The 25,195-nt window shown below is 38.5% G+C and overlaps 1 protein-coding gene across 5 annotated transcripts in view; it reads left to right on the top strand.

Annotated features, from left to right (window-relative positions):
- Window positions 1-25,195, top strand: part of ROBO1 (roundabout guidance receptor 1) — a 679,988-nt gene that overhangs the window by 617,662 nt on the left and 37,131 nt on the right. For all 5 annotated transcript variants that reach the window (XM_088157812.1, XM_088157825.1, XM_088157810.1 and 2 more), the window contains 11 exons: window positions 26-150; window positions 2,283-2,454; window positions 4,936-5,141; window positions 6,535-6,616; window positions 6,785-6,953; window positions 7,053-7,219; window positions 10,247-10,368; window positions 12,546-12,777; window positions 13,999-14,120; window positions 17,603-17,774; window positions 24,923-25,120. In XM_088157812.1, the coding sequence (XP_088013938.1) occupies window positions 26-150; window positions 2,283-2,454; window positions 4,936-5,141; window positions 6,535-6,616; window positions 6,785-6,953; window positions 7,053-7,219; window positions 10,247-10,368; window positions 12,546-12,777; window positions 13,999-14,120; window positions 17,603-17,774; window positions 24,923-25,120 (1,767 nt within the window). The remainder of the gene's footprint in view (window positions 1-25; window positions 151-2,282; window positions 2,455-4,935; window positions 5,142-6,534; window positions 6,617-6,784; window positions 6,954-7,052; window positions 7,220-10,246; window positions 10,369-12,545; window positions 12,778-13,998; window positions 14,121-17,602; window positions 17,775-24,922; window positions 25,121-25,195) is intronic.

The following is a 25,195-nucleotide window of genomic DNA, read 5'->3' as shown; positions in this document are numbered from 1 at the left end:
TTTATTTTTGGTGTTTTCCTTTCAGAGCCTCCACAGTTTGTTGTAAAGCCTCGAGACCAGGTGGCTGCACTGGGGAGAACGGTGACTTTCCAGTGTGAAGCAACTGGAAACCCTCAGCCAGCCATCTTCTGGAGGAGAGAAGGGAGTCAGGTGACACACCCTTTCTGTCCTCCTTCCTGGCAGTTTCTTCAAGAAATTATTTCACATGAGGGAAAAGTATTTTAATTATTGTTTTAAAGATACGGGAAACAGGTTTAGAGTTTGGGGATGCTGGATACTTATTCTTTACTTCTAAGGCATGTGCATGCTAAGTGATGTCAGTCTTATTACAACAGATCTATGTTTTGCTGTCTCCTGTTTTCTCCATGAATGTAAAAATAAATCTGTGAATCAGCTAGAAACATTCCATGTTTCACTATTCTGATAATCTGTTTCACCTAACAGGGAGAACTTTTAAGAAATGGAGAGATGACTTATGCTGAAATTTGTTCGAACCCCCAAACACTCCCAGATTTTCAGAAAGTTTGGCTCTGGGTTTATGGTGCAGCTGTTAGTTTCCCATGTGTTTTTGAGTTTCTGGCAAACTAAACTATTTGCTGCATTGATCTGCATCACTGCATGGGTAGGACTCTAGTTCTGGGCTGAGGAGAACTACTTTCCCACTCCATCAGTTGACTGACAGTCCGTACTTGAATAGGTCACTTTTTCTCCCAAGTTCCTTATTTGAATGGGAGGGAAAATTATTTTCATCTTCTTTGTAAAAGATCTTGAAAGCCAGTGGGTGAAACACAATATAGCACAGCAAGTTTTCTTTCAGAGTCATCTTTTGAAGGAGGGATGTGACACAAAGTATTCTTTATTGGAAGGAAAGAAGGAATATGGGATTCTGGGTTTCCTGTGAATGAAGGAATGAATGGTGCAAGAGTATATGATAGAGTTCTTTGTGCTAAAAAACAATGGGGCAGAGAAATTGAGAGCATTTGGAGATGGACTTCTTTACTCCATTTGCAACATTTCTGTCTGAATACCTAAGTACAGCTAGACTGCTAACCAAATTTAGATGATAATCTTCAGTGGTATATATATATATAGCAGTATATTGTGCTTTTATTTCCTTCCTTCCTTCCTTCCTTCCTTCCTTCCTTCCTTCCTTCCTTCCTTCCTTCCTTCCTTCCTTCCTTCCTTCCTTCCTTCCTTCCTTCCTTCCTTCCTTCCTTCCTTCCTTCCTTCCTTCCTTCCTTCCTTCCTTCCTTCCTTCCTTCCTTCCTTCCTTCCTTCCTTCCTTCCTTCCTTCCTTCCTTCCTTCCTTCCTTCCTTCCTTCCTTCCTTCCTTCCTTCCTTCCTTCCTTCCTTCCTTCCTTCCTTCCTTCCTTCCTTCCTTCCTTCCTTCCTTCCTTCCTTCCTTCCTTCCTTCCTTCCTTCCTTCCACCGCATGTTGTCTAGTACATCTTTTTTTCACTCATATGAGTGGTGACTACTTGTGATGATTGAGAGAAATGAAAGAGGAGATCAAAGAATAGTGTTTGCTAGTGCTGGAGAATATTGTGTCCCATTCCTTTGGACAATTTTTGGAAATGCAAAAGATAGTTAGCCAAGAAAAAAAGAGGAAGATACCCTGTGTGATCCTAAAGTATTCTTATTCACAAGTTATTCATACAGAGTTAGAAATTCAACCCCCAACTGATTTTTGGTAAATACTATGTACTTCATACCCAAACTATCTAAATAGAAATAGGATTCAGTATTATAATACTTGTCATAAAACACAAACACTCTATTCAGAGAGACCTGTAGAGCACCTCTTTTTAAAAAACTGCTCCATTTGTAGGAAGGCAAATGTTAAAATACAGATAAGTAAACCACCATCTGCATTTAAATGAAAGCAAACGAACGCCCTGGAGCAAGTTCTAAAAAAGAACATTAAAGCAAATTACTGAGGTTCACCACAGTTGCTCACACCATTGCTGTATCTGTACATTTCCCATCTTCACTAGACTCTGTGGCACTTAGTGCAAAGTCCAGTATTGATCCTAGAGAGTATTAGAGCAATCCCAAAAGTCTTACACAATTCTATGGGCATGTCTGCACCTATTTTGTCATTAAAAAAATCCTACAGAAGCTATTCACGTTGTGGTATAGACATGCTTAAGACATGAAGATCAGAATGATTTCTGTGTAATATGAAAAGATTAATTTGTTTAGCAATATTAAAGTTATGTTTATTGATGTTTGAATTTATTTAACCTAGTTTTTCCCCACTTTCTTTCCTGGACATCTTTTAGAATCTACTTTTCTCATACCAGCCCCCTCAGTCATCCAGCCGATTTTCAGTTTCCCAGACAGGAGACCTCACCATCACCAATGTCCAGAGATCTGATGTTGGATACTACATCTGCCAGACTTTAAATGTTGCAGGAAGTATCATAACAAAAGCCTACTTGGAAGTTACAGATGGTAATCATAGATTAATTTTATCATTTCCAAGTTTTTTAGTTTTATTTGAAGACAGCAGTGTGGTGATGTGACACTTCTTTGAAATCTGTTTTGCATAAATGTGGATTGCATGTTTCTTTGAACATAAAGATCCTGTTTTGGCCAACTCTGTCAGGGGCTTAGAATTCTGGATGATGTGTAACTCCATATATCCATTTTGTATTTGGTAAGTATATTCAGTGTATGGATTTTTGTCAGATCTGGTAATTTTTATCTGACTCTTTTTTAGCTTCCCCCACTGGATTTAATTTACTTTCAGATTGTGTGCTATCTTGTTCTTTGTCCCTTTTATTGTGTGGCCATTTGCTTAGAACTTCCATTGACCTGTTTTTCTCCCTGTTTCATAGTATTGTGTTTTAGCAAGGAAAAAAAAAATCAACCTGTATGGAGACCAGTGGAATAACATAGAAATCATACATTCCTTTTTAGGAGTAGTAAGGAAAAAATACATGATGAAAAAACTACAGGGAGCATGACTACAAGCAGTAATGCATGTTGGTGTGAGACCACTTTGCCAATTATCAGAAATACTTTTTATTTTTAATAGCAGAGATAAACGGGGAAAAATGCTAATCTTATTTACAAAGGAAGAGGATAAGAGAGAGAATTTGAGCAGAGGGAAGCTGTTGTCTGAGAAGAGTTTCCATAAAATAGCCCTTTGCCCTATAGAAAACGTAGAAATAATAAAATACTAGAAACATGCAGTGAACTTTTAGGATAAAAGTTGTTTATTTATCTTCCCATCCTCCTGGATTGACATGGGAGGGATAGGACTACATCCCTTCTGGTTCTTCACAAATTGTAAGCCACATTTCCTAATCCTTCTTTTTCCAGTTTTTCACTGGGGAGAAGACCATGGCAGAGTGAGAAATAAATTTACAACAGTTTTCTGCTAGTGACCTATGCCATATTGAATTTGGAAATAATCAGTTTAAATGCATTTTCTTTACTGTAGTCTCTGGATTGATCTGATGGGTAGATGTTTTCTTATAATTTTGGTACTTCTGGTACTTATATAAAAGTGAAGACAGAATATGCTGAATATTTGTAAAGGTATTAGAATACCTTTATGAATGGTTTTCCTAAAGGTAGGAGGAGTTGGCATCAACTTCAGTGGACTTAAATTAGCCATGAATTTCAGTGTCATTAGATTTCTCCTATAAAGCACAAATCAGTCAACTCCTTACCTTTGCCAACTGCAAAGTTCTTTACAAACTTGTAAAAGTCAAATGCAAATTATAAATGGGCTTATTTTGTCTGTCTCTGCAGAAAGATTGTAATGGTCTTAAAGTGTGTAGCAACAGGCTGAGACAAGAACTAAAGGATAAATAATGCAGTTGAAAACAGAATGTCATTTGAACATGCAAATGAAATTATGGGAGTTGGAATGTAGCCAAAAAAAACAGTGCTAACATCCTGTCTGTTGTTATGAAGAGTAATTTAGAAATATCTGATTTTCACAAATTATCAGAATATTTCAGCTACCAAGCCAGTTTTTAAGTTTTGTGAGCTCCATGCCACTGCTGAACACATTTATGACATTTAAAATTATGGCTATTTTCAGATCATCAGTATATGTCATCTTGGATGGTACAGGTAAAGCAGACCTCAAAATACAACAAGATAACTTTTACCTCTTTTTTGGATAATGGAAGACTACCATTCTTTTTTTCTGTGAATACTGAGACTGGTTTATATTTTTATTTTTTAATTTATTTTTATTATAATTAAACAACCCATCAATAGCACTTAATTTCCATTGTATGAAAGTTGTTTTAAAATTGACATAGACAATGGGATTGTAGGATTTTCTTGGGGGCTGTGAAGTCATCATAAAAGTCAGAAACTACTTGAAAAATATTTCATAGAAGAAATCGTTCCAAAATGGCTTTATCCATTTGTGTTTGCTTTACCCTACTACTGGGCATCTCACAATTAAGACACAGCACCAAGATGAGTAGTTGGCACATAAAAAATGGCTATTTAAGCAATAGGTATTTGTGAGGTTATCCCCTGATTGTCTACCTCCTTTTGCTCTGTCTTTAAATGCTGGAAGTATGAGCTGTGTTACACAGGCCTGGCAGTGCTGAAAGATGGAAAAGGTGAAATCTGTGCCTTGCCAAATAATCTGGGAAGTCCTTTCTTTTTCCATTATCACTTCATAAAGACACTTGGACTTGGAGGATGCCTGGAGGATAGCAGAGATGTGTAATATGCAATACTTTCTCTGTTCTCAAAATACCAGGCTGTGTATCATTTTAAACATCCATAGCTGTGCATCATTATAATGCACCCTGCCCTGAATAATGCATGCCTCCAACTTTAATTACTTGTTTAATTATTTTTAGTTTGTTTCAAAGCCTCGAGCAACTGCTGTTGCTTAGATGATTAGAAAATTGCTTCCAGTTGCAGAAATGTCTTTCCTGTTGTTTCTCCTGGCAGTGATTGCAGACCGGCCTCCCCCTGTCATTCGGCAGGGTCCCGTGAATCAGACTGTAGCTGTGGATGGTACTTTAGTCCTGAACTGTGTGGCCACGGGCACTTTAATGCCCACTATCCTCTGGAAAAAGGATGGGATCCTCATTTCCACCCAAGACTCTCGCATCAAGCAGCTGGAGACTGGAGCACTGCAGATCAGATATGCCAAGGTAGCCTGAACGGGCAAATGGGTTTTCTTCTTTTGTTTCATTTTGTGCTTTCAACCCCAAGCATTTTCGATGTAGTAAACCCTGTGTTTAGAATTAATGAAAGGTTACATAAATGTACTAAAATATTTGATACTTCATGTTTTCAGATAGTACATTCTTTATGCTTAACAACTGCCTAGGGCACATTATTTCAGATTTCATAACAAAAAATGCTGTAAAGAGGTATTAATTAAGGGAATTATTTGGTACTTAAAACTTGAAGGGGAATGTATTTCAGTAAGACAAATCATTACATTATTTAAGCTTTAGCACTAATAGATTAAAATGATCTAGTTAATTCAAACGTTTATAAAGAAAACCTTTGTTTAGCATATTCAGTAATAGAGCCATGTATGCAGATTTTTCACAAGAGTTTTTAGTGTTTAAACATGCTCATTTATCAGGGTAACATAGCTTAAAAAGGTTAACCACCTGTCAAATACCTGGCTTCCTCTGGGAGTTGTAATACCTGGCCAGTATTGCTGCTGGTCAAGCATTGCACACTTTAAAATGTTCTAAAATGTGAAGTTGTAGCATACTGGATATTCTCTGCTATCTTTTCTGTGGTTTGAAATGGAGTAACTTTTTTTTACATTAGGCTGAATACATCACTTTACCATATTCCCTAGAGCTGCCCTGCTGCCAATTACAAGTTAGACTGGCTTAGAGCTTGAATCTCTGATTTTTGATCACTTCCCTTCAGTTCATCTGCTGAGGCTGGGACCTGAGTAGGATAGCATTTCTTTTGAGGGGAAAAAAAGAAACACTTTTGAAATGTGATTAAGTCACATATGGACAAATAATCCAACATTCAGAACGGGATGAGGATAGCATATGGAGATTCTTTTTTGGGTCTGCTGTAGAGTGAAATTTATACTAACACAGGGAGCCACATGCAATATTTACCCTGTGCAATATTTAAGCTTTGCTTTAAGGATGACATGTTCCCCAGTGTTCCAGTCCTGATAAATCCCCAGGCATTATTTATGTAGAAGGTTGACAGTTGCATGGGGTCTTGTTATCTGAGTTCCTTCTCAGTTTATTTGTTAGGACCTCTGCAGGGTAAGGAATAAATGCTACAAGAAATGGCCTTCAGCTTGCTCATTACAGAATAGTTAACATTAAATTAGAATCTGCAGCATTTCCCATTCTTTTGTGACTGCTCAGAAATAAATACCCGTTTTTGTTTTGTCAAAATCGTCACTTCTAACGGAAAGAGTTTCTGGTGCAGAAGTTTTTGCAGGCTAATACATTGATCCATATTCATGGGGGAACCTAGAGAGCTGTAATTACTTTTCTAGGCCGCTGAGTGGCTGATTATTTCAGATATTTGCTCTTCTCTTCTCCCCTTCAGCTGGGTGACACCGGCCGGTACACCTGCATCGCCTCAACCCCGAGCGGCGAAGCGACGTGGAGCGCGTTCATCGAGGTCCAAGGTAAATCCATCAGGGCCCCTCTGTGTGGAGAAAACACATGGAGGAAAAGCAGAAATCAAAATGCAGAAGTTATCTGACTCTGTCATAAATTGCCAGTGCAGATGTGAGCAGCATTTAGCTAAGAGCTGCTGCCTGTCCATGCTCAGCATTTCTGTCTCCTTTTGTCAGAGTTCGGAGTCCCAGTGCAGCCACCGAGACCCACTGACCCAAACTTGATTCCTAGTGCTCCATCAAAGCCCGAGGTTACAGATGTCAGCAGAAATACAGTAACGTTGTCATGGCAACCTAATTTGAATTCAGGTGCAACTCCAACCTCTTACATAATTGAGGCCTTCAGGTATGTGGGTCTCCTTGTGATCTTGCTGTCTGGATGTTTACATGTGATGTGTTGCTAAAGAACCACGTGCTAACCTTCTGTTGTGTGCTTTATCCTTAGCCATGCATCAGGGAGCAGCTGGCAAACTGTAGCTGAAAATGTGAAAACTGAGAGTTTTGCAGTTAAAGGGCTAAAACCTAATGCAATTTATCTCTTCCTTGTGAGAGCAGCTAATGCATATGGGCTGAGCGACCCAAGCCAAATATCTGATCCAGTGAAAACTCAAGGTAAGTTTTTGATACTGAACATTTTGGGTGTCCACAGCAGCTATCACAAGTTGACTAAACAATACCAGATGCAGGAATTCTGGTAGCTTTGGACTGTCTACCTATCCTGGCTATAAAATATACTACAGTAAAATACAGTGTTTAAACTTGCATTTCTCTGTAACACAGACTCTGACAGCATGTTGCATTGCCTAGTATCTCTTATCCAAAGGTAGTTACAACTTGCAGAATAGCAGTTGCTAGCAACCAAAGTAATCCCTGGTTTTTTTGAGTTCCCACACAAATCCTCAAATTCCATGGAAATGTTATTACTATGTCCAGTGAATCAAATAAGGCTTAAGACTGAGACAGGGAGAGAAACAGCATGTAATCTAAGTTGATTTCTGCTGCAATAGGAAAGAGAAAAGTTGAAAATTTGAAGGAATTTGGCATCATGAACCAGTAAAGAGGTTTTGGCAGTATGTTACAAGTGTTTCCATAGTACAACTGTTGGAAGTGAAATAGGTTAGAAAGCAGAGCTTACAGATAGCCAAGTGGAAGAAAAGTCTGGGTAGAAGTGAATGAAGGAGTCATCCACTAACTCCAGCTGTGACTGAAGTCCAGCTGTGGACTGAATCCAGCTATGTAAAATTAAAACTATCTTTGTGTTCACTGTAGCCAGTAAATGAAACTTAGGATGATGTACAGGGAATCATGCATTGCAGCTCTGAAGCCTGCATTTTTCCAGTGCAAAGCTTAGGTTCTTAAGAAGGGGAAAAATAAACACACTTTTTTCCAAAGAAAAAGTGATAGAGATCGTATTTTTTTGTTTGTTTGTTTTCCTGATCTTCCTACTTACTGGAGAAATTGACCCACTGGCTTATTAAGAGTGTCTGTGTTGTATGTTTGTTTCTTTGTTTGTGTAAGTAAGTACATGTTAGTTTTTGAAAGGAAGTTCTCTAAAGGAAACAAAGCTTTTTTCTTTGGTGACTTCTCATGTTTTCTGTAGTTGGTCTGAAAGCAAGTCTTTCTCAATTCCCCTGGGGAGTGACCAGTTTCACATTGCTGTCTTTTGTTATTATGCATTTCTCCTCATGGGTGACAATTTCAGTGGATATGTAAGGACAGCAGAGTCACAGCTGCATGGAAAATCAGGATTGCACAGGTTCCCAAGTTTGTTATACTGAAGAGAGATTTAATAACCTTTTAGTGATTCCTGATTTCTGGGAATAGAGCTGCACGAGCCTGTTTTTCATGTAGTGTAGTTTCATTTCTGGAGATGAGAAGAGGTATTGTGTCTGTTCCAAACTAACTGATTACTGACCTGATTCTGAGAAACAGCAATGTTCTGTTCACTCAACTGAATGGTTTATAATGACATGGAAAAGCTTCACTGTTCTCTGGGCACCTAGTAGAGCTGAAAGCCCAAGAGCCACACAATACCTCAGTGAAAATAACAACTAACACATAAAATTTTCTCCAGTTTTATGAAATGTAATCAAGTGTCAAGTCCTTTAGAGCAGTTTTTCTCTTCTTCCAATACCATTTCATTTTTGTTTAAGTTGTGGCCTAGCTAAGCAAAAATTGCTCAGTTCACTTTTGTCTAGAGGGTTATATAGTCCTGTCCTAACTGCATGTTCAATCCACAAACCAAAATGAAGGTATGTGACTACCTTCAGTGCCTTCATCCCTTCAGCACTACCTTCCTCTTTGCACTTACAAATATTAACAACCACATTCTCGGGTGTTGTCACTGACAGTCCATGTCTTGGAGCTGAAACAAGAGAACACACACTTCATTTTATAGCACAGATGTGCAAATGGCTGAGCCTGTGAATAGTTTGATCCATATTGTGGATGACTCATCTCTTTTGACTAGCAAAGCCAGAACTAATTATTCCACTGGCTTTCCTGTTACATTCTGAGCAGGGTGATATTTAGGCAATGCTCCCAAACAGAAGCTTTTATCTTTAATGCTTTCAAACTTTGGGAGGAGGGAAATACTGTGATAATGGACTGTTTGCAGAACATACTGCATGAGGATATAGCAGTTATTCAGTGGAGGATTTTTCTGGTTTTGTTCTTTTGTTATTACCGATGTTGCTTGCTGAGAATCCAGATTTGTCACTCACTGGCTACACATTAACCTCACTAGTAATCACTGCAAGTACTTTTCATAAATTTCCAGTCATAGCATTTTAGCCATAGTCAGCATGGTATTTGTTTAAAATGAGGTGATCAAGGAGTGAGATGTGAACCTAGAACAGAAGCTGTTACTCTGTTTCCACAGTACATGTTTTAGATACCCTCTTAGTGATTACCCTGTAAATTTTACACGTCTGACAGTCATTCCATTTCAGTTAAATGTGCTTTCCAAGGGCTCAATATGCAAAAAATACACATTTGCATTGTACTATTGCGTGTTTTGAGAGGAATTTGTCCCTTCATGCATATGAATAATCCTTCCAGCTATAGGATAGACCAAATATCAGACAATCCAGACTGCCCTCAACTGGGCTCTGTCTCCTGTTTACAGAAGCCTCTTGCCATTAGAGAAGCTGCAGCCGTATGACTAATTTATCTTTTCTCTGGTGGTTAACATTATTTTGTGGTGACACCAAGTAAGTTTGTCAGGAATTCATCTAAAGATACAGCTTCTGCTTTTGCTGTACTTTATAGGTTTCCTGGTCTCTTGGAACTGGCAGTGGGCAATACAAGGTTTTTCTCTTTCCAGCAGGAAAAAAATAGAGAGATACTGCTGTGGCCATTTACCAAAGCTGTCCTTGAGTGTGGTGTGTCTTTTTCTGCAGCATTACCCTCGTGTTTCTATCAGAGGAAGTGCAGTGTCTTGAGTTGGTACTACCTTAAGGTTCATGGTTTACTCAAAAAAATGCTTCATGTAGTTTTTTCTTACATGGTTAGGAAGTACTTAGGTTCAACTTCATTAGTGATAGCATCACATACTTTCTGACATACTCATTTGAATTTACATGTACTTGTTTCAACAATCACGTGTACTTGTGAGAATGGAATCTTAAATTATTGCAGATGTTCCGCCAACAAGTCAAGGTGTGGATCACAAGCAGGTCCAGAGAGAGCTGGGTGACGTGGTGCTGCATCTGCACAACCCTACCATCCTTTCTTCCTCCTCAATTGAAGTTCATTGGACTGTGAGTACAAATCTGTACCCTGCTGGTGGCTGCATGTACTGCTGAGATGTCCTGCCTCAGCTGCAGTGGGATCACACTTTAAGAAGCTGAGTAGTTTGTATGCTTGCAAATGTTTTTCTCCGGGGAGAGTGCTGCTTGTGCTCTGCTTTTCTACTTCATTAAATTTTACCCATTTTCTCCATCTTTGTCTCCATAGAGAGTGCTGTTTACAATAGGGTGAGGGTTTCAGAGTCCTCTGGAAGCTAAAGGGCTATCAAAGCTCTCCTAAGTCATATCATTTGAAGCCTTTGCAATGCTTTCAGTCCCTTAATGAGATAACATGGGCAATTCCCTGTCTGTCAGTCATTTATAGAGAGAAATACAGCACAGTTCTGTTTGAAAGTGTTACCCCCATGCTACGGACCCACTGACAAACACACCCAAATCAGATAGCCTCATCTGAACCTCTCCTTTCCTGTGGTGCACTGAGTACACGTGGTGCAGGGAGAAGAGGTAAAAAAGGCAGTGTCATGTTGATGTTGCTCTGGCAGCAGGAAAGCAGGAATGTGGCCACGTGGAGGACATAGCAGAGGAACTGACAGAGTGAGAGATGTAACTCACAGATCAGTTTTAAGATGGAATGCAAAGTTAAGAAAAAGTTGGAGATATAATTATACCATGTACAGACATAAAACCATAAGGAGTGGGCTTTCTCTGTAGGACTTCCATCTGAATATTCCAATATATTGGCAGGGATAGTATGGGACAGCTTGGGCTGTAGCTCCTGCCATGCCATAGCAGAATATTTTGAACAGGAACAAAAGGCATTTTGACTTGGTAGAAGAGCCATAGCCCAAAGGAGTCCTGATCTCTGCCCAGGGCTCCTCAATGCTGCAATAATATCTGCTGTGTTGCTCAGTAATTACACTCTCACCTGCAGTATGGCCACCTGCAGCAGGCAGTCTCCTGTTTTAAGTAATGCATTAAAACATCTTTGAGGTTCCTAGCAAATTTTGTTTGACCTTTACTTACAGAGCAACCTTTTCCAGACAGACGGCTTTTGTCAGTCTCTTGGGTGGCCTGTGGCTTCTCTGCAATTTCAGAAATAAGCATTACCTCAGTTTCAGCTAACACATGCATTCTTGATGTGATTATTAAAAATGAAACGTGTTGCTCTTTGGATTAAAATTGCAAGCACATAGTTTTATTATATTGTTGTATGAGATTTTTGAAAACAGGAAAATCTGATGCACTTTAAAAATTTTATTTTGGTTGTTACTGGACTTCCTTATTCATCAGAAATTGAAACCAGTAGTTAAAAAGATGGTGAATGCTCCACAACAGATCAGTTGCACAAGATATCTTTCTGTTTCAGCTATAGCCAAACATATTGGAACTGCCCTCAATTACATGCAGATCTCTTTCTCCATACATTTGATATAAAATTGCCTTAGTTTGAAAACCACTCAGGACCACTTGAGCATCATTTGCTTTTCCGAGTCTCATCCATGTTACCATCCATGTTACTGAGTTTTATGTTCCCTCTTGGAACCTGGTCCTTTCCTTCTCGCAGAGGGCCTCCCCCTGAGTGGGTGGACATGGGGGAAATCTCTGGGGAGATCTGCCCTCTGGCAGAGCCCAGCCACAGCAACAGAGACACTGCCAGCTGGCCACCCTCTCAGTTTGCTTTCTCCAAAAAGAAGCAGGCAGGAAGCGGTGCTCATTTCACAGGTTTTGGGAAATGTCCACACCTCGGGAGAGTTGACAGGCTCTCTCTTTGATCTCCATATTCATCACCTAGAGCCCTGGCACTGTAAATCTCCCTTTCCCCGTGTGCCCAGCCCTGCTCTGCACATTCAGGTGGGCAGCAGGCTGACCTGTGCCAAGCTCTTTTGCTCCATGGATGCAAAGACTGTTCATTTCATGAAGCTGGGGTATATTATACAATTTAGTTATCCCCCTTAATGCCTTCCTAAATCCAGGGAAACCAGCACAGTTCAACCAGCATCAAAGAGATTAATGCACGTGTAAATCAGGCCTGTAATTTGCTGTAATGCAAGGAGCCTTTATCTGCTTTGGCAGTGATGTTTACTTTGAATAACACGAGGGGTGGTCCAGGGGCTGTGCACGGTGTCATGGGCATTATCCCTGGGTTCTCTCTGTTTATGGATGTGTTCTGTGTTCTGCTCTCTTGCCAGGTGGACCAGCAATCCCAGTATATTCAAGGATATAAAATTCTGTACCGGCCTACGCCAGCATCTTATGGAGAATCAGAGTGGTTAATCTTTGAAGTGAGGACTCCAACCAAAAACAGCGTTATCATTCCGGAGCTGAAGAAAGGTGTAAACTACGAAATCAAGGCCCGCCCTTTCTTTAATGAGTTTCAGGGAGCAGACAGTGAAGTGAAATTTGCAAAGACCCTGGAAGAAGGCAAGTAGGAGCTAGACTGTCTTCATCTTTCCTTTTTGAAGTAGCAGCCTGGCCGGCTTTCCTCTGATATGTTCATTATTTGATCTTGTTTGAAGTGCATGCTGTTTGAGAGCAGCAATCTGTGGCAGAGGAGACTGATCATTATGTGAATTGTTTGGTGACACAGAAGTAAATATTCTGAGGCAGGCATGAGAGACAGAGAGAGAGGGATGTGCAAAAATCCCCTCCAACACACAATGGGAAATTCACTTTTTTATCTTCCCTGCAGTGTGTGCACTCCTCCCTGCTGAGTTCATGGGCTGGTCACAAGTGACTTCTGTCAGATTCAAGCACTTGCTAATCACTATCTTAAGTAGATAGCAGACACCATAGAAATCATCAAAGCAGTGTAGCTGGGGGAATGGAAACCATGGTTTTTAGAAGGCTTTTATATGTGGATCAATCAGTGAGACGAAATGGAAAGATGAATGAGGGCAACAGATAGAGTGGACTAAATTATGTATTTCCATCTCATGCATGTGCTAAAAAGACAAGGTTCATAAAGCTCTTCCTTTTGTTGCTGCACAGGCATCATAAGTATGCAAGGTGGCCAGTGCCTCTGAATAGGGATTTTGGTGCTTCTGCTAGGCTGTACCACTTTTCCCTTCCTATCTTCCTCCTCCATTAGAAATGCAGTGTAGGTCTAGTTTATTGCTGCACGTGGTTCAAAAGGTGTGCATTCATCCCATGCATCAGCTAAGCATCCACTTTTTAGAAGGATTATTTCAAATTCAAACCATAAATTATTATTATAAATATATTAATACTAACACATTCTGTCCAGATTTTAGTAAGTTTTGTATTACTCATTATTTTTTACACACTAGAGGAAGTGAGATTTAGACTGGGGACTATATAGGATTTATTTTTCAAAACTTTGGATCCTGGGTGAGAAGATTTGAGACCAGTGAGGAAGTCAGAGCCCAGAACTGTGACATGCAGGTAAAGGATATCTGTGAGTACAATTTGGAGTGTTACTTTTCCTGGCTTGCACAGCTAAACTACAGCAGAACTCGGTTGTTGTGTTATACATTTTCCTTCTGTATCATTTTATCTGCCCTCAGTGAAAGGTGGGGCACAAAAGATTGTGTCTGCAGAGCCCAGAAACCATCTTCCACTGAAACAAACTCGCCTGTGGGTGTGACAAACGTAACCATTCAATCTTCTTTTCTGAACAAACAGCTCCTAGCGCTCCACCTCAGAGTGTTTCAGTAACTAAGAACGATGGGAACGGCACAGCAATCGTGGTCACCTGGCAGCCACCCCCTGAGGACAACCAGAACGGGATGGTTCAAGAATACAAGGTACTGCTTGGTCCCCTGGCAGAGGGAGCGTGGCCAGGCAGTCAGGGAAGGGCTGTTCGTGGATGCTTGGCTCCATCTTCTGGTTACTCGGGAAAAATGGGAGAGAAAATCACTGCTTTGACTCCAACTCTGTATTTAGTGATTCTGCCTAGGTGGTGGAAAGGCAATTAAAACAGCCTCCATAAATCAAAGCAAAGGGTCAACACTCTTAATTAAAACAGCTCCTGCCTTGCCTTCATTATGACTTGGGAAATGCACACACAAGGAGAGAGGGAATCATACCTGCTTGAGAGCTGCTAAAACACTGGCCAAGGTAGTAAATATAAACAGGATTAATGAGTGGAAAAGCTCAGGGATAATAATTAACAGTGTTAAGATCTGAGTAAATTATGTGTAACTGGGTAGTTAAAGCAAATGGAAAACTTTCAAGAAAATAATGCACTTCTATGATAATAAATCTATTAGTGCATAGAAATTTTTTTCTTTTCTTCCAAACGCAGTTCTCATTATGTTATTTAATTTTTAACAAATTGAAAGTACATTAAAAATATGTATTGTTTGTTATTCATTTATGAACACAGACTGTATTTGCAGTTTGAATTTTTTGGTGATAATTTACATAGCAAATTTAATGAAGTTTATTTTTCCTAAGCAAGCCAGAGATGTTTTATATGTAGATACCAAGTAAGCTTTGTAGCCATGGAAGGGTGGGAGCTTTGGTTTTAACCCCCTGGAAATATGCAATATTGAGAAAATCTCTTAAATGAGAATGTCTTGGCAATTTTTCAGGTTTAAGCACAGTACTATAAATATATATTCCTAGCCATCAAAACTCATTCTGATTTTTTTTTTCCTCTCAGTAAAAATGGGATAGGGAAGAGATTGCTAAGCTTCATGGTCAATTTAGAATAATAAAACCCTTTTCAGAACCTGGTCACCTGGTAAAAGAAAATCTGTTTATGGCCTAGTTTCAGATATATAATATAATGTAATTGGAAAAAATACTTGTGAAGTTATTTCATTTAAAGACAGACCTTGAGTTGGAGAGATGGAATTATTTCCAACAAGAAACTGCATCAGAGGAATGTTAAGGTTGCAATGACACAATGATAAAAGTCAGGAAATTCACATTTCTGAGTGGATATAACCCTACCTCCCAGGATTCTGAGGTGACAGGCTACCAGGTGCTGGAGCAAGCACACTGTAGTGCTTGTGTAGCAGTAGATGGCACAGTGGCACATTTTGCATCTCTATTTCTTGCATTGAATCCATTATTTTCCTTTGTGCTTTTCACCACGGACAGAGAGCAGACATAAAAAAAGCATAATTGAAAATATATATGCTATTCCTATTTAAGTCGCTATATGTAATTACTGGTTTTGTCAAAAAAACTAAAGAAATGCAGAACTGCTGATTTTAGATTAAGAACTAATAACAAGGAAAAAATCATATAGAAGTCTTGTGAAGTTTTCTCTTTTTTTCTTCCCCTTTTGTTTTTCTATTTTCTGTTTTCTCTCATAAAAATTTTAAAAAAAGATGTATGCATATATGGGGCAGTCCATTATTTTCTCAGCAACTCAGATCAAAGGCAAGAGTGTACCTACTTTAATTAAAGGATAAAATAAATAGGAAGGATACTATCTTAATTGAATAATTGTCTGTAGTACACACAAACCCCTAGAAATTCAAATTCACAGAATAAGTACTTTTCTCTCTTCACTTATGTGTCTGTTATAATGTGAATTCATTCATATAAAAATTCAATGAATTTTTATAACATTCTAAAAGTTCATTTTCACTTGCCTATTTATATATACATGCAAATGTAGGATGGCAAGTACTGAACAATTTGATGTTTGACCTGACATTCTTGTTTCATGCACTTCTCCATGTACCTGAGCACCTAAGAACAAAAAATTTGTTCTGAATTTGTTCATGGTTAAAAGTACATAATAAATGGGTTTCATTGTTTGCACATGCACCATTTTACAAGGTAGCAGTAATAATTTCTGTGAAAATTCCCTAAGTCAAAATGTAGACTTAAGTTCTTTTGTTCCTCACTTAATTGAGTTCTTATTTATATAAGAGTATTTTTGTGACCATCTTTTCGGATTCAAGAGCAGTATTAGTAATAGTTTCACCCCTAGCACTGATTGAAACAGTCTCCATGTAGTATCAGAATACAAAAAGGAGATTCTCTTCATGTGCTCTGACCTCTCTGCAGCAGCACTTATGTATATCCTGTGCTGGGATTCGATTTCAAAGGAACTTAAAATGCATTTCACATCCTCACAGTGTCCCACAAGCCTTGTTTCAGTCTGTGGCATCCAGAGAAGGAAAAAGGGTCTTTACAATGTCCTGAAGGTGAGATAAAATTTCCAGTGTCCAGGCGGAAAGGGCCGTACAGAGGGGGCTGTAGCAATTGTTCTGCACATGAAAGTCTATCCCCCTCACCTGGAAATCTCCACAGCAGCAGAATTGCACCAGGGATTTAAAGCAGCTATCTGGGTACTAAATCTTTTAGGAGCTCCATATGTTGAAAGCAAAGTCTTCCCTCCCGTGCACAATCAGCCCAGGTTCTGATATGCTGGTGTTCTCAGCCAAGTTTGCTTCTTTACAGATAAAGTATTGAATTTAACTAATTTAACTTTCAGGATAAATGTTCTTTGTAGAGCAATACATTTGTGAAAAGGGCACAAAAAGGAAATAGGCACAGCTACATGATTTTTTTTAGCAGATGTAGATTAGCTGCTGTTTCACCTTGAATAGCATTTAGTTCAGCTGTCCTCTTAAAAGCATTTGCCACATCAGTGGTTCAGGCCTAAAGACATAAAGATATCTCATCATATTGTTTCTCCCAGCCATTTAATGTCACTGATGTAATATAGTGATTTGAAGTCACTAGACCTGTATCTTGGTCTTAACTAAAAATGAGATCTGATGTCACACTGTTGTCTCAATTGGAAGGCATCATATCACTCAATATTTGCCCCTTGCTGCCATCCAAAAAAAAAGAAAAACCAAAACGTTTTGGATTCTAGCATGACATTAGTTCTCTTAAGATATCATGTGATGACAGACTTGCTTATGCACTTGAGTGACACATAATTCCTGAAGAAGAGAATTGCAAATTCATTCATCTGAATGCTCTTAATTAGTTGTTTATGTGAACAGTTCTTGGCTGACGGGCTTCCCTCATTTCTTCTGTGCTTGTAGTTTCATTAGCACTTGTTGAGCTCTAAATGAATTGTAATAAACTCATCAAATAATGATTGTAGTTGGAGCAGCTCTTTGGAACAAGAAGTATCTTGTCAGTATTCATAGAGGGCCTAGGACAGCACTCAAGGACTGAAGATTTTAGAACAGGGACAAAGTGTAAATTTCTTCATCCAGAAGAAAACAATGTGTCAACTTTCCTTCTTCCTACCCTTCAGCATTGAGTTTTGAACATTTACATGTGTCGTGCATCTGGTTCCCTGCAGGTTTGGTGCCTTGGCAATGAGAGCAGATACCACATAAACAAGACAGTGGATGGAACCACCTTCTCCGTGGTCATCCCCTCCCTGGTTCCCGGTATCCGGTACAGCGTGGAAGTGGCTGCAAGCACTGGGGCAGGACCTGGAGTGAAAAGTGATCCCCAGTTTATCCAGTTAGGTAAGCTTCCTGGTAACCCTGCCTGTTGGTTTGGGTGATTTCTGTTTGTTTGCTCTCATCTTTTATGGTACCAGAAATGCTTTCAAGATAGTGAAATGGATAGTGTTACTTGATCTCTGGAATAGCAGGATTTGGCATTTCTGGTTTCAAACTTGCCTTAGAACTGCATTCTAATGGTGAGATTAAAACAACTCTGATATTTGTTTTTCTTTAATCTCCTAGTTCAGCAGTGCTTTTTAGTTGTTGACTTTTCAAAGTGAATTTTCACCCTTAAGACTGGAAGTATACTCCTTGTAGGGGAGTATGAATCACTAGGTGTTGATCCACTTTAGGGATGTAATTTGTCTTGACCAGATGTTATCATTATTGAAGCAAAAAAACAAGCATCCTAAAATTAGGCACAATAAATACCAACTATGTGTGAAAGGCGGTAGATAATCTGATTACAGGAAAAAAAGATGTACACAAATGATTTACCCTTCTAATTTGACCTTCTAATCTCATTTACACCAAACACCACTGCCATAAATGTTGACCAGGGACATTGCTCCTGGATGTTTCTGGGAAAAATGCATCTTTGCTGTTGGTTAGCTGAAGATTATTTAAAGTAGCTTTAAGTATAGTCATATGCTGCTTTATAGTATGCCTGGAGCAGAATACCTTATCATTACAGTTATATAATTATGAAAGCAAGCTCAGCATGTTGCTTTGGACTTTATGTCCTGCCTGTCTCTGTATCATTAGTAGATCTACCTTCTCATTTCACTTGTTATATTTAAAAATCTATAATTAAAAGCATGTGAAAACAAGACAGAGCATCTAATATGGAAAATTACTTGTACATTTCCTTAGGTATTAAAAGGAAAGCCATCTTTAGCTTACTTAAATTAGACAGGTATATGATTCCCAATTACATTGATGGAGATTTTACAATAAAATTGCACACAGCTTGTATGATATTCCATTAATATGGAATTATTACAGGAAAACCCTGCAGTTATTTATATGATTATTCCTCCCTACATCCAGCTACCATTCACAGCTTTCTATAGCCAGTCAAAATCAAGCTTATTCTATATGGCTTAGGTTTTGAAAATTCTGCATTGGTGAGGTTTATGAGGATAACCTCAAATCTTCAAAGTCAAAGGCTCCATAACCACTTCTTTTTTTCCCCTTTTGTCTGATGATAATTAAATTCTAAATGAGGGTCAATTTTATAATGGAACTTAATCACTTCGAGGTTTTGTTAAGTGGAAAAAGAAACAAATGAGACTATCAGAGTAAGGTTTTTGCCCACTTCTGGGTTCCTGGCCTTTATTGGCACTAGGTTAGAAAACAAGAAGTGATCCCACACCTTGAAAGGTGTTCAGATGTGCAAATCTGGTAGAATACACATATTTCCTCATGGCTGGAGTTTGCTTTCACTGCCTGCCTCTACTTAAGTGGCATGGCCTAAACTAGGTGTACTGTAGTAAATCATATAATTTGGTTGTTACATGGCAAAGATGTGGAGACAGGAATCTTGTGGAGATCCATGCCACAAGAGACAGAGCAATGAAATATCTAGATGGTGCTGCAAGCGTTTCAGCAACTGCAGGAGGTGGCTGAAAATTAGTGCTTAAATTTAGGAGATAGCACTCCTTGGTAGGACAGATCAACCTAAATGATCCAGGTACAAGAATGGCTGCAGATTATCCAGCTCTGCCCTGTGATGCAAGTTCTCCTCCAGCCCCCTCAAGGAATTGGATTTCTAGTTCTTAGAAGTGCTCCCAGCGTGGGGGTGGAACAGAGTTGTCTGGGTAGCTTTCTGAAGAAAGAAAATTAATTTGTTGATGTCATCAGTTGGCACTATTCACCAGCAATAAATTACGTTGTTAGAGAGGGGGAAGGGAGGCCAGGGAGGGGGAGGAAAGAGGACTAAGGATACTCCTTGTAGGTTTGAAAGAGTCTGGACATGCTGTGTGTATGTGCTCTAAGAACTGTGTGACAGCTTCAAGCTTCTACATTTCTGACCCTGCTCCCAGCTATTCCTTCAGGAAATCTTTTCCTGATACCTGAATTATTGCAATCCTTCATAAAAAAAAAAAAAATTATAAATGGGAATTCCGTGTGTGAAAACTGTGTGATTCTGAGGCTCACATTTTAAATAAGAACTTTTCATTGAAATCCAACGTCTATCTCCTTAAAAGGTGTTTTTCATCCAAAAACGTGAGACTGGGCTGTGGCTGGCTCTGGGTGTCCTCTTTGAGCCTGTGTGCCATGTGGGATGCTCCCAGGTCTGTGGCTCTGGGACATTCCTGGGCAGAGTTTCAGGCCAGGAGGAAGCTTCACCCTTCCAGAGCCGCCTTCCAGGAGGAGAGGGGAGGCCAGGAGACGTTGGATTCCCTGGGAGCTGAGGCGTGCAATCGCAGTCCATGCATCAGCTGAGCTGTGATAAATGACCTTGTGCACACACTTAACCTGTTACAAAGACAGGTACAAATTGTAATCTCGAAGCTCTTTCATTTTCCACGTCTCTGCTGACATGAAGCAGCTCACTGAGCTGTGGTACCCCAGACTTCCCCTGCCACCAGGGACAAGCCAACGAAATCCCTTGCTTGTTATTCATAAAATCATGAGATCAACTGAAAAATTATGTGTCTCCTTAAAACACCCTGCATGAAGCTTCCGAATTTGCCTCTCAGCTTTTGAATGACCTTTTAAAGCTTTCTGTGCAATTTCAAGGACTGAAAAAATGTTTGTTTGTTTGTTTTAAAAGAAAATATTATATTTTACATAAAGAAAGACTGAAAAAGCTTTGGTGTTAAGGGAAAACAATTCATGAGACCTAGTCACCGTTCACTATATTTTCTCTATAAAAATGAACTGTGGAGAAACAAAATCACGGAATTTCAATTAGACACTTTTTTTTTATTCTTGTCACAACATGGAACTTAAAGACCTTGTTTGCAAAGATACTCTGTACAGAAAGATGAGAATTAGCAAACAATTCTTTGCTAATCTCTAGCCTAGCTTTTGTAGAGTGATGGGATACTGCCTGTGATAGCTTGGCAGTATTACTTATGCTTATTGACAGATAAGTAATGATATTGGAACATGTTGTGATGTACTTTTTTTCCAGTACAAGCTCTGAGAAGACCCACAACTGCAGTTAATGTTACTCTTAAGCACATAATTTGTGTGAATATATGGCATGCAGTTGTTTATTAAGAGATGTCTGCACAATTACTGTAAACGTTGAGTGTATTATTCAACCAGTGAATGTCTCAAGTGTACAAAACACAAGAAAGTCTCATTGAATCTTTATTATTCTAATTGCTTCATTTAGGAGATGTGATTTGTGAACTAGCTAGCATGCCTTCAGGATATTATTCTGTCAGCCCTTAAGGTACTTTGAGTGTGATAGTTGTAAGGGTTTTTTTGTTGATATTTTTGTTTGTGGCCTGAAAAAAATTTAAGAAAGTAATCTTTATTTTTACCCCTCAAAGCAAACCCTTTCAAATCAGTTTGGTGCTGTCACCTCAAGCTATATGTTATAAGATTGAAGTGCACAATATTTTATCAGTTTGGGAAACATACATCTAGAAAGGAGACAAAATAGCATATTCTTACCTTGGCAATATTTCATCAAATAATTTTCATATTGCATCATGCACATATATTTGAGATAACACTCAAACAATATGTTACAGCTTTCAGGTGTTTTGCAAGTTTTCTATTGCCAGAATAATCAATGTCAACACCATTTAGATATTCCTAAGTGTTTGTACATTTTGCATACTGAATGAGACACATATATGGAAAAGTACCATTCCATAGATCATGCATGTACAAGGCAGAGTTAAGTTGCTTGCACACCTGCAAACCTGGAATTTCCTGACATTTTTGTCATTCGAGTCATAAATGGATATCAATCTTTTATTTATCATTTAGCAACTTAAATGTTAGCTTTCACATTATTATTATTTATATGAATATTTTACATTAGAGGATTGGAGGTTCCAGTTCTCTATGTAAATTCTAATTAGTTTCCATTGAAGTTTGAAACTTGGAGCTTCAAGACATTCAAATGGAGTAGCTTGTGAGCAAAAGCCATAGCAACACTATCTGTGATTAAAAAGAGAGCTCTTATCTCGGGGTGGAAGAAGGGATGAGTCACTGTGATAATATTCTGGTTTCAGGGAGCTCTGGGATCAGCCTGCTCCAACAACTCTGAGGCATTTCCAAGTACATTAAATGCTGCTGCTGCTGCTCTGGCAGTAGGATGCACTTTGCCATAGAATGTTTATGTTCACTTATTGTTTTGGCACATCTCCCTGAGGAGTGCAAGCAGGAACAAGAATGTTCATTATGAACCGTTTATATATCAGTCAAAGTTCCAGAAATTTCCTGGGATGAAGAAAAAGTAGGTTGTTGGTTTTTTAAAGTTCCAGAGTTGTTTCCAAGACTGATCATTCAGGATCTCACAGGGCTCTTAGGGAGAGGGAAGATGCCCTTCTCAAAGAAAGGCTTCCAATATAATGTTCCTGGAAGTTTTTAGTGATAAGGAGGATGCTAAATTTCATTCTATTTATATTTAGCTTACTTTCTATTTCTGAATTATAAGAGGAGTAGGATGTAGTTAAATGTGACCTCTTGAAAGCCCTTCCATCTCCTCTTCTCTTGTGCTGTTTATCTGACTGGATGTGAACACAGATGCATTTTTATCTTTCCCATGTGCATAGATTTATACCAGCTTATGTAATGGCTCTAGCAGTCCACTCATATTCAATGTGCCAGAAGCATAATTTCTTAAAAGAAAGTTTATTCTTATGCTGTTCTTGCACTTGTAATGGCAAGTAAAATAATAGCATGAAATTAATGTTAATTAAAATTAGGATAATAAACAGTCAAAGATTCCTTCAGGATTTTATAATATTCAGGCACATATTGACTAAGCAATGCAAACTGTTTGTGTATAAAAGTACTGTTTTTTTCTGTATGACTGAATTGTTGACATGTTTAGAAAACATTCTTATTTGGGTTTTGAGTTTGTGATTATTTTTTCTTCAGGATTTTTTGTTTTAAAATTTTTATTTTAAGGATAAGACAAAAAAAATATGTATCACTCTTATTTATTCAGGACCAAAGGCTCTCTATAAATGTTTTATTCTATTCCATTAAGTTGTATAAGGGACTGTAGCTGTTTAAAAACACAGAAATTACTCATTTTGAAAAGGAGACTGATGATGCAAGTTTTCATATCTTAATATGGTCTCAGCTGCAGAGAGACAAAAAATGAGATGACAACTTTAATTCATTGGTCACAGTATTCTTTATACATTTAAGCCCATCTGGCCACTTGTGTGGAACTTCACTTGGCTGTCTCCATAAAATCTGAAGCAACCCATCTTAACCTTGCACAAATAGGCGTGAAATCCATAAACCCAGCAGACACAAAGAGTGTATTAGTAAGAAAAGAATGAGTCTGCCTGGTGAACTTTCAGGCTAGGCAGTGCACTTAGGATCACAGAAGATAAAGAGAGCTGAAATATGAAATAAAATTTCCAATAAGGTAGCAGTCAAAGGCGAGGGTGATTTCTCGGCAAAATAGATATTTGACTTCAAGGTCACAATAACTGGAATCTGGAATCCTTCACTGGAAGAAGCTGTTATTAATTTAACCTTTTCCATTCAAAAAGGTATCCTTTCCCAGAGGAACAAATTTGTTGTGATTCCACCTCTTGTTTGTAATGCAGTTTCTTATATTTTCTGTAGGCTTATTTTGGCATAATGCAAGATGTCATCGTAAAAACAAAACTTTCTATTCTGTTCTATTCTATTCAGCTTGCTTAGTTCATAGGGAAAAGATACTGGTTTTAAGCAAATAGATCATAATTTCTTATATAGTTCATATTAATAGAATTAATAACAGCACCTTTCTCCTTAAAACACTAATCTCTCATTCTGAATTTGATGTCACAACCAATAGTATAAAGTAACTATCTCTTGGATTTATACAGGAGTAAAAGTGGGTATTTCAAAGGCCAAGCTGTGGAATGTGTAAAGTAATATCTACTCTGAGTGAAGGCTTTGAATTCTTGCCCTTGCCCTGTGCAGTAATGAAATTTCCAGTGAGCACTCACTGTGGTGGTAAAGCATCAGGAAGGCAGCATTTTGGCTTTGAGTTGCTTCACTTCAGTCAGAAAGCTTGGTCACTAACTGGGTCTCCTTACTGCTGTTCCTAGAAGGTTCCTGCAAAAGTTCAGTATTGAAAGAACAGAAAAGACCAATTCTTAAAGGTGCCGTCTCTATTAAAAAAAAAGAAAAATTAACAGCCTGTGGAAAAATACTTGTTCTTTATTTTGATGTGGGTTATTTAAGGCTAAACTGGTTTCGAAAAGCACTGCTTGTTCATTACTAATGAGACTCCTTGGCTGTTTTTAGCAATTCATAAATAATTTTTTTAGTTATCTTTTAGCTTTTTCATCTGTATTTAAGGGGACAGGATTGGTTATTTTGTAGTTTAACTTTTTTCTACATCCTTTTAAATATTCAGTCTTTTTTTAATTGAGGTCAAAGTGAGAGACTGAGAGACTGCAAGAAGTACATTAGACTGTGTAATACAAGATTTAAGTAATCTGTCAAGAACTGCTAGATTAAAATATCTCCCTCAATACCAACTTTATGTGAATGTAGTTTAAATTTGTGACTTTGATTGTCAGTTCTGAGAGTGGACATTTGGGGAGATGACTTGTACCCATTCACATTGCTACTCATATTTCATACTAGAGCTTTTTTTCACTTGCTGTAATTTTTTGCTGATTTTCTGAATAATTTTCTGAAGCTGATGTTGCTTTTTTTAAAGTGAAAGAAAAATAAAAAATAGCAGTCCACAGGTTTGTAATTTAGGATTCTTTCTATTTGTGTACCTGGTAGCCTGATTTTAGCAGCTTTTGTAAGCAAACAAGAGTCAGTAATATTGGAGGTGCCTGTCTTGTACAGAAAACAAACCACTTCTGTCTAAACCTATAAAAGTGAGATTTTGAAGAGCAGTCTTAAGGATTTTACCTTGAGAGACTGGGCTGCAATTATGCCAGCTCTTTTCATGCTGCCTTTTACAGCTGTTCATTGAAATTAATTGGCTGTTACGGGTGTCTCTGTTTCAGATTCTCATGGAAACCCCGTGTCTTCAGAAGATCAAGTCAGTTTAGCCCAGCAGATTTCTGATGTAGTAAAGCAGCCTGCCTTTATTGCTGGAATTGGTGCAGCCTGTTGGATTATCCTCATGGTCTTCAGCATCTGGTTGTACCGCCACAGGAAGAAGAGGAATGGACTCACGAGTACTTACGCTGGTATCAGAAAAGGTGCCCTGCTGCCTATTTCAGTCTGCTCCCTGCTGAATGCCTGTTTGCTGCCTTTTTATTTTGTCATCAGTCCCT

This window comes from Sturnus vulgaris, chromosome 2, assembly GCF_052056855.1.
Source record: "Sturnus vulgaris isolate bStuVul1 chromosome 2, bStuVul1.hap1, whole genome shotgun sequence".
Taxonomy (NCBI): domain Eukaryota; kingdom Metazoa; phylum Chordata; class Aves; order Passeriformes; family Sturnidae; genus Sturnus; species Sturnus vulgaris.
Note: the sequence above shows the minus strand (reverse complement) of the source record. Positions and strands in the feature narration are given on the sequence as shown.